The sequence below is a fragment of the Callorhinus ursinus genome, unplaced genomic scaffold (assembly GCF_003265705.2).
Source record: "Callorhinus ursinus isolate GAN/ISIS: 27379988/994484 unplaced genomic scaffold, GSC_fseal_2.0 scaffold2, whole genome shotgun sequence".
Lineage (NCBI taxonomy): Eukaryota > Metazoa > Chordata > Mammalia > Carnivora > Otariidae > Callorhinus > Callorhinus ursinus.
Window position 1 is genome coordinate 88,955,231 of NW_027397064.1, and position 9,397 is coordinate 88,964,627.

Below are 9,397 nucleotides of genomic sequence, written 5' to 3' on the forward strand. Positions count from 1 at the left end.
TACCCACAAAAATGTCTGAAAAAGGGATGCCTGGGTGGCTCAGTTGGTTAAGCATCTGCCTTTGGCTCAGGTCATGATCCCACGGTCCTGGGATCACATCCCACCTTGGGCTTCCTGCTCAGTGGGGAGCCTGCTTCTCCCTCTGCCTGCCACTCCCCCTGCTTGTGTTCTCTTTCTCTCTCTGACAAATAAACAAAATCTTAAAAAAAAAAAGTGTAAAAAAGTCCCACACCACAACTCATCTTAGAATTTCATAATACTAGATAGAACATCCTTAAAACTTCTAAGTAGGGAAAACAAAAACAAAAAAAGGTCACAAGCCAAACACGAGCAATTTGAAGAACATTGGATTTCTCAATGGAAACTCTAGTTGCTAAAAGACAATGGAAACGTACCTTTAAATTTCTAATATAATATCATTTCAGGACAGAAATTACTATCAAATAAAGATGACCACAGATTGAAGGCACTTTTAAACATACAAAATCTCAAAAGTTTATTTTTCATGCACTCTTTCTTGGGAAGCTCTTAAAGGACAAAAGGAGAAGGAGAGGGGCACCTGGGTGGCCCAGTTGGTTAAGCGACTGCCTTCGGCTCAGGTCATGATCCTGGAGTCCCAGGATCGAGTCCCACATCGGGCTCCCTGCTCAGCAGGGAGTCTGCTTCTCCCTCTGACCCTCTTCCCTCTCGTGCTCTCTATCTCTCATTCTCTCTCTCTCAAATAAATAAATAAAATCTTAAAAAAAAAAAAAAAGGAGAAGGAGAAGGAGAAGAAGAAGAAAAGTCTAAATGACATGAGATCCAGAATCAGGGAATTTAATACTGCAGAGAGGGCAAGAGAATTTCTAGAAGGTGAAATAAATTCTCTTATCAATAACTGTATGGCAGATTACCAGCAATTCACCGCAGACTGGAAAAGATGTTCCCATGAGGAAAAATTAACAGATGACTTGATTTGTTGGACTATATTGAGAGAAGATTAATACTTCTGCTTGGGGTCCAAGTAGTGACAGGTATATAGAAAACTAAGAAAAGAAACTAAAATCAAAACAATAGTTAACTCTAGGAAAAACAAAAAGTACCTGAAAAGAAATGTGATTGTAATACAACGTATCATTCAATTATGTATGATATGTACATAGGCAAATGATATAAACATTCAAATTATTGAACCGAAAATTTTGATATAAATATACTGACATGATAGGGGAGGAAATATATATGTTTATTTAGCTATTTTAATACAGTAAGAATAACATGATATTTAGAATTAGGAAAGAAAATTTCATAAGAAACAACTAAAATACTTCAGAATATTTAAAGTGGTTGCTTCTGAAGAGTTGGAGGAGTCAGAGATGGGAGTGAGTAGGGCTAGGAGCCAGTTGTTTTTTTTTTTTTTGTTTTTTTTTTTTTTTAACCACTGCAATCCTAATTTAGTTATGTTTTTGAAAGTTCTTTAGTCTTTCACAAATGCTACATTCAGTATTTCTAACCGGATTGTGTACCCCATGAAGATAGGGGTCATCATCATTCATAATATTTAATCCATCCCTGGTGCCTCTTCAGACCACTGATGACTGAAGAAAACCAAGGGACTGGATAAGCTACAGACCTGAGCACAGACCTTTAGGACTGTAAAAGACTTCGGAAATTAACTCATTTCCTTTAATTTTAGAAATGAACAAAAAGACCCATAGAAGTAAATTATTAGTTCCTAGATAAGAAGTTATCTGTATTTGCTGTATGCTTTGATTTTGGCATCATTGTTCTAATACTTACTAATTATTAATAAATTATATAACTGAACCATAAGAAATATAAAGGGAAATAGAATTCCATACACATCTAACAATGCCTGCTTTCATCAGGCAGGGGTACTATCCCAGTGAAAGAATTTCAGGCCTACAGTAGAGAAATCCAGCAAAAGATAAAATATCAGTTTTCTTTGCTGTTGCAAATTGGATCCACACTCAGTCATTTATTCCCAGTTTTCTATCATTATTTCCTGAAGCAGAGTATGTTACAGCAATCCACCCCCAGATAGGTGATTTGATCATCCTCAGCTTGTGGAATCTTTTACTCCCATAATGCTTATCAGCTCTAGCACAAATTGAACACATTAATCACCAAAAAAAGAAGTCTGCAAGAAGGACAAGAACTAGTGAGTTTCACTGATAATGGGAAAATGCCTTTTTTTTTTTTGAAGAACCACACTGCTAATATTAAGTTGAAAGGAAAAGACAATTTTTTTTGAGAGTGATAACTATAAGAATATGGATAAGGAAATGAATTTAAATGGATATTAGGAGAACTGAGAAGTACCCACTCCTCAATCCTCAGAGGCAAAGAGTATTTGGTAATTATTTATATTTTATTCTAATGAAAAGAATACTAGACTCTGCATTTGGGACTTTTTTGAAATGTAAAATCTGGAGGAGGGCTGAAAAATCTGAGCTCAAAGATTTAGTATCTTTTCCCAAATGAACATGGATGTGTGCCTTCAAATGGTTAATGCTTATCTCTGCGCAGGTGGAAGTACTGGAAGAACCGGAGCCTTTGAACGTGGAAAGCGGGCATCTAACTAAAGCACCGCAGAAGGGGTGCGGGGTGGGGGGGTGCGCTGGGGGCCGAGGAGGGCCGGGTGAAAGCTGCTATCAGTAGCTCCTTCTTATCCCCGCGCCCAGCCTGCAGGGCTGGGCTCGACCCATCTGTCATTGCACACAAGGAGCCCGAGGCTTGTCTCTTTGACAAAAACGTCCGTTTTTGTTACCTTGCTATTATGCCTGGCAGCTTCTTGTCCATGAATTCCTGCATGCACTGGTGTTCCGTGGAACTGTTGAGAAACCTCCGAAAAGATTCAACGTATCTGTTGTGGTCAGAAAACAAGCTCCTCATGGAAGATGCCATGTTTGGTTTTCTGATGGAAGACAGAGAAGGAAGTTTTAACTTCCCCTCCTTTTCTTCCCAGTTCCTTATTTTTTCTCCTCACCGCCACAATTCCTACCCTCCCTCCCCAGCAAAACAAAACAAAACAAAACAAAACAAAACAAAACAAAAAAAACCGTGCTTTGAATTTAACAGGCACGGAAGGCGGCTGTGCAAATCTCATTACGTCAGTCATTTGTACAGGACTTTGCGCTGCTACTTTAACCCCTACACTGTTGTTTTGTAAGAAAGGGAGGTGGTAAAGCAAAGCAATAAATCCACTGCTAAAACTTGTTTTTTTAACGCCTGAAGTTCAGAAAGCCAAAAAACCAGACTGGATTCTAATCATTTCCTGTTTGGCGAGCAGCAACTAGCAGTAAATTTAAATTCCAAGTGGGACCCCGGCTGCTTTAAGGGCCAAAGGCGACAAACACAGGGATTAACACCCACGTAAAAGGCTACAGACCACTTTCAGAAATCTACCCCTGCTGAAATCTTTGACAGAAGACTGTCCTCTGCCTGCCTCCATGCTTTCTACAGGAGAATTTCTTGCCTTGCCCCTTCTCAGTACTTGAACTTTACACTGATTGGCTGCATCTCTTCAAACGCTGATTGGTTGTGTTGTGTTGTAAAGGGAGTCTCTTTAGCATAAACTATCAGGGAGGAACTATGAACTAGAAGGTCTGAGAAGCCTGCTTGGGGGGCAATGAAGGAAATGAGAGAAGACTCTTAGGGCACAAATGCAGGAGAAAGGGTAAAAGCCAGCCGAGTCTGTAGGAATCATTCCCGAAGTGCTTCTGAACAAGGAATCTTTAGATACTTAGGGTTGGACGAGCCTCTGGTGGCCCAGTGTTGTCACCAGTCAAAAATCCAAAGTGTTAGAATATCTACATGCTGGACTTTTTACCCGGGAAGTGGTGTTAAAGAAGGCCATTCCCAGGGCGCCTGGGTGGCTCAGTTGATTAAGCGACTGCTTTCGGCTCAGGTCATGATCCTGGAGTCCCGGGATCGAGTCCCACATCGGACCCCCCGCTCAGCGGGGAGTCTGCTTCTCCCTCTCCCTTGGTCCCCCTCTCCTCTCTGATTGTGCTCTCTCTCTCACACTCTTTCAAAATAAATAAAATCTCTTTTTAAAAGAAGGAAAGAAAACCACTCCTCCAGCATAGGATGTTAATAACAGTATCCATCTCATGGAAGAGTTACAAGAATTAATGAGTTAGTTCATATACATCTCTTAGAACTGTGTCTGCCTAAGCCATTCAGTTCCAAAACTGTCCAAGCATTCAACGCTCCCAAACACTCTTTTCTAAGCACTTCATGGTCACACTACTCTTAGAGCTGTGCCTTTGCCCTAGGAGAAAATGGGAAATCTGGAAAAGCGGATTGCTGTGGGTATAGTGTGAAACTGTGTGACCTTGGCTGAAACATAACTTTCTGTTTGCTCATCAGTAAAATGGGAACAATGAATTAAATCTCATGGGGTTGTAATGAGAATTCTACAGATAACGTTCATAGCCATGCTTACCAGATGCTTACTGCTCCTGTAAGGGGCAGGCTGGTCCCTTCTGTAATAAGAAAACAACAAAAAAAGTTGCCATTTTATTTACAGACACTGAAAATTGAGTTTCATATCATTTTCACATGTCATGAAATATGCTTTGGATTTTCTCCAGTCATTGACAGATGTAACAGTTATTCTTTGCTCAAGGGCTGTATGGAAACAAGGTGCTGGGCTGGATTTGGCCCACAGGCCCTAACTTAGCTCCTAGGACTACAGACAGACAGACAGACAAACATATGCTACTTAACTCCCGTGTCTCTCCAACCAGCCTCGTCTTCCTCAAACTGACTCTCACAAGCTTCTGGTTCTTCATTACCATCTCCCACCCTTCCGTTTAGATCTAATCCAAATCATTCATTCACGGATTCATCTACTTTAACAAATATTTAGTAAGGGTATACTGTGTGATACTTGGTCGTGAAGAAATGGCATTGACCTTACCTTCAAAAGTTCCTACTAAAAGCTACTGTTAACTAAAACTCACTCTTCACCTGAGACCATCATCTGGCCCCTTGCCAAACCTTCCTCAACAGTCTGCTCTTCATTCATGTCTCCTTTGGGATTTCATCCCCCTTCTCATGGCTTCTATCCTACTTGAAATCCTCCTTTTTTTTTTCATCTCCTGCGCTATTTTCATACTGGCTTCCCTGTCTTAGGAGTCACACTGATCCTAGCGAATTGTATGGCCACTGCCAAACTCAGTGTTCTAAAGCACAGTAATGATAAAGTCACTCTTCTCCCCTCAAATGTGTACTGTCTCTCCACTGTACCCCAACTTAAGTCCGAGCCTTATTCTTTGACTCCCATACCCCAAATCATCCAGACTTGTGTTTCATTTTCCTTTAAGGCTTGTGAGTGCATCCCTTCAAACCATGCTGCTTCTCTGGATACATCCCTGTGCTTTCCTGCCTACAGCTTCTCGATGTAGCAGCCCCTACATGAGTAATGCTCTGCTTCTCCTCTGACCCCACCCACCGAAAATGTTCCCACTCCTCACGGGCTACCATTTCCATGAAGCCTTCCATATTTCCCTCAAAAGGCTTAGCAGTGTGCTCTTAATTTCTGAGCCTCTTACAGCTTTGATGGCATTTGTCCTTGTGTTATGGTTTGTTAATGCACTTGCCTTCTCTCCCCTGCTAGGCCCTATGTGATGGCTAGCTAATAAGGACAGGGACTGAGTCATAACTGCTCACAGTAGGCTTTCAGTTATTTTAAAAGATTAAAATTGTGCTTGATCACTTTCACTATTGAGATACTCTCCACCATCAGTTATTCTTCCTCCTTTACATGATTGGGCAATTCTAACTGTTATTAATAAAACTGTAATTCCACTTATTGAGTTCTTATTATGTGCCAGGAATTGTGTGGGTCTTTTTTAACTTAGTGTAGGATTTTTCACTTTGCAGCAGCTCTGTGGGCTTGCCTATATGACAGATGAGAAAACTGAGATCCCAAGAGGTTGGGTCCTTTTTTTCTTTTTTTAAAGATTTTATTTATTTATTTGACAGAGAGAGAGCACAAGCAGGGGAAGCGGCAGGCAGAGGGAGAGGGAGAAGCAGGCTCCCCGCGGAGTAGAAAGCCCGATGTGGGGCTGGATCCCAGGACCCTGAGCCAAAGGCAGACGATTAACAATTGAGCCACCCAGGCGCCCCAAGAGGTTGGGTCCTTTGCTCAAGGATGCCTAGAAAGGAAAGGGCAGGACTGGGAATCTAATTCTAATCTGTCAGATCCCCAAACCAGTGTTCTCATAAACTCTACGTTCAGCCCAAATCTGCCTCCTTATAACTTGTACATGGTACTCCCGTCTCTGGCTGCTTAATCTAAATGGAACGATTCTAATTTCTTCCCCATGTAACACCTATTGAAAAATTTGAGAGCTTCTGGGTGGCTCAGTCAATTAAGCGTCTGCCTTCGACTCAGGTCATGATCTGGGACCGAGCCCCACATCGGGCTTTCTGCTCGGCGGGGAGCCTGCTTCTCCCTCTCCCTCTGCCTGCCGCTCTCCCTGCTCGTGCTCTCTCTCTTTCTCTCTCTGCCAAATAAATAAATAAAATCTTTAAAAATTTAATTAATTAATTAATTTTAAAAAAAGAAGAAAAATTTGAAACTGGCTCATAGGATAGCCCTACTCCCAAAGGTATCTCTTTCATAGTTCCATAATTCTTAGTCTATTTGGACTGTTATCACAGAAATGCACTAAGTAGCTTAAAAAGCAGGCATTTATTTCTCAGAATTCTGCAGGTTGGGAAGTCTAAACTCAACGTGCTGGCAGATTCAGAATCTGGTGAAGGCCCATTTTCTGGTTCTTAAACAATCATTTTCTTACTGACTCTTCACATGGCAGAAAGGACAAGAAAACTCTGGAATCTCTTTTATAAGAGCACTGCTCTTGCTCATGAGGGCTCTGTACTCATGACCTAATCACTCTCCAAAGGCCCCCACCTCCTAATACCATAACATTGGGGGTTAAGATTTCAACATATGATTTGGTGAGTATACAAATAGTTGGTCCATAACAGTTACTAATTATACCATTTCCAGTATAGCCTTACATAATCCACTGTGCTAGTTTCCTCCTTTGGACAGACTAGTATGTCAGGGTTTCTTTAAAAAAAAAATGGTGTCTGGAAATAAACACAATATCCCAAAAGTTGCCTAGCCAGACAGATTGTTACTGTCCAGGTTAGACTAAACTAATATTTCCCTCGTGTTCTGCCCAACCCGAGTTCTTTCAGATGTTACTAGATGCTTTACAAAAAAAATGAGTTCAATAGATTCCTCTGATGGTCATAATGCCCATTAACATATTAAAGCTTCATGAAACCTTTGTCACAGGCCCTGTTGAAATGCAGATACACCATGTCTCTGGCATTTGGGCATTTCTCTGAGTAGTCTTTCACCCCCTCCAAAAAAAGGAAAATCTTGTTGCTTTCAGCATGACTTGCACTTGACTAAATGCTGGTTTCAGCAATCACAACTTCCTTTTAAAATTACAAATAGAATATCTGCTTCATAATCCCTAATGAATCTGGAATGTCCCTGGGGATTAAAACATCTAGCAGGCTGGTTGGAATTACTAAATTTTAAGAATCCTCTTTTCCCCTCTTTCTTGAAAATTGGGGCATTAGTCTAGCAATCTATCATTTGCCACGACTTCTCAAAGGTTACTGGCAAAATAACATCATTATTGCTCTTATAAATTATTTCAGTACATTGGGATGTGATTCTTCTGGGCTTTGAATGATTATCTTAATTAGAATTCTTAGATGTTCTCTTACCTCTTTGGGGCTTCTGTCCTCTTTAACCTACCATATATTATGCTGTTACTGTGTCAAAGTGCCTTTCACACATTATCTCGTAATACTCTTAATCCTCTGGGAATGGAACGATTGTTATCATCAAGCAAGACTCAGAACAAATAAGTTGTACAAAATCTATAACTCATGAGAAAAGAATCTGGATTCAAGTTCATGTTGTTTAACTCCATGGACCATTTTTTAAAAAATTATATCATACTACTTCTTACCACTTTGTACCTTTTCAACTTGATTATTTTCCATGTTAGAGAACTCTGGAACAAACAAAAAGTAGAGTAATTCTGTATTCGTCCTACCACAAATTAATATAGTACTATCCATGCTAGGTCAAAAAGCAAAGGATTTCCCTTGTTTATTCTTTTTTATTTATTTATTTTTTAATTTTTTATTTGAGTTTCGCTGACATGCAATGTTACATTAGTTTTAGGTGTACAACGCAGTGATTTGACAAGTTTATACATTTTGCTGTATTCACCACGAGGGTATCTGCCATCTGTCCTGTTATATCTCTATTAATTGAGGATAGTCGCAAGAAAGGCAGACAGAGACAAGGGGATCCCATCCCGAGAGGAAACTACCCTTAAAAGGAAGAAGACCCCATCTTGTTATTCTATATCATCATGTAAGGAGCCCTCCACCCTTTCCCACATGAACAACTACCTGATAAGTAGATGAGTGGTGGGCAAAAACCTGATTGGGTGACAGGTGCAAGGAGGCTTAATCAGATTAAAACAGCCCGCCAACATTCTCATAAAAACCCCTAGACTTGGAAGCCCTAAGGGCAACCCTCTCGGGCCCCCTCCCTATTCAGGAGCTTTGTATTGTCCCTCAATAAACTTTGCTTTGCTGCCCGCCACTCTTTGTCTGGTCTACCTCTTCATTCTTCAAAGTGGCCTGACCAAGAACCATGGGCACCAAAGGAAAAGAAATCCTGAAACACTATTACAATATCATTGACTATATTACTTATGGTGTATATTTTATTCCTGTGACTTATTCTTGACATACCTGGAAGCCTGTATCTCCCTGTTCCCTTCACCCATTTTTCCAACCTTCACGCCCCTCCCTTCTGGCAGCCATCAGTTACTTCTCTATATTTATAGGTATGATTCTGCATTTTGTTTATTTCCCTTTATTTTTTTTTAATTTTTTTATTGTTATGTTAATCACCATATATTACATCATTAGTTTTTGGTGCAGTGTTCCATGATTCATTGTTTGTTCATAACACCCAGTGCTCCATGCAGAACGTGCCCTCCTCAATACCCATCACCAGGAAAACCCATCCCCCTCCCCCCTCCCCTCTAGAACCCTCAGTTTGTTTTTCAGAGTCCATCATCTCTCATGGTTCGTCTCCCCCTCTGACATACTCCCCTTTTCTTCCTCTCCTGTTATATTCTTCTTTTTCTTTTTTCTTAAAATATGTTGCGTTATTTGTTTCAGAAGTACAGATCTGTGATTCAACAGTCTTGCACAATTCACAGTGCTCACCGTAGCACATACCCTCCCCAATGTCTATCACCCAGCCACCCCATCCCTCCCACCCCATCTATAACTCATGAGAAAAGAATCTGGATTCAAGTTCATGTTGTTT

The 9,397-nt window shown here is 40.6% G+C and overlaps 1 protein-coding gene across 7 annotated transcripts in view; it reads right to left on the reverse strand.

Moving 5' to 3' along the window:
- HNMT (histamine N-methyltransferase) overlaps positions 1-9,397 on the reverse strand; it is a 156,239-nt gene that overhangs the window by 128,371 nt on the left and 18,471 nt on the right. The window contains exons 2-3 of one of the 7 annotated variants that reach the window (XM_025856682.2): positions 4,451-4,490; positions 2,771-2,917 (exon numbers count right to left, since the gene is read on the reverse strand). In XM_025856682.2, the coding sequence (XP_025712467.1) occupies positions 2,771-2,907 (137 nt within the window). In that variant the 5' untranslated portion in view covers positions 2,908-2,917; positions 4,451-4,490. Of the gene's footprint in view, positions 1-2,770; positions 3,345-3,391; positions 3,485-4,450; positions 4,491-9,397 lie in introns of those variants that run through there. The other 6 variants (XM_025856674.2, XM_073884480.1, XM_073884486.1 and 3 more) reach the window with 6 other exon arrangements.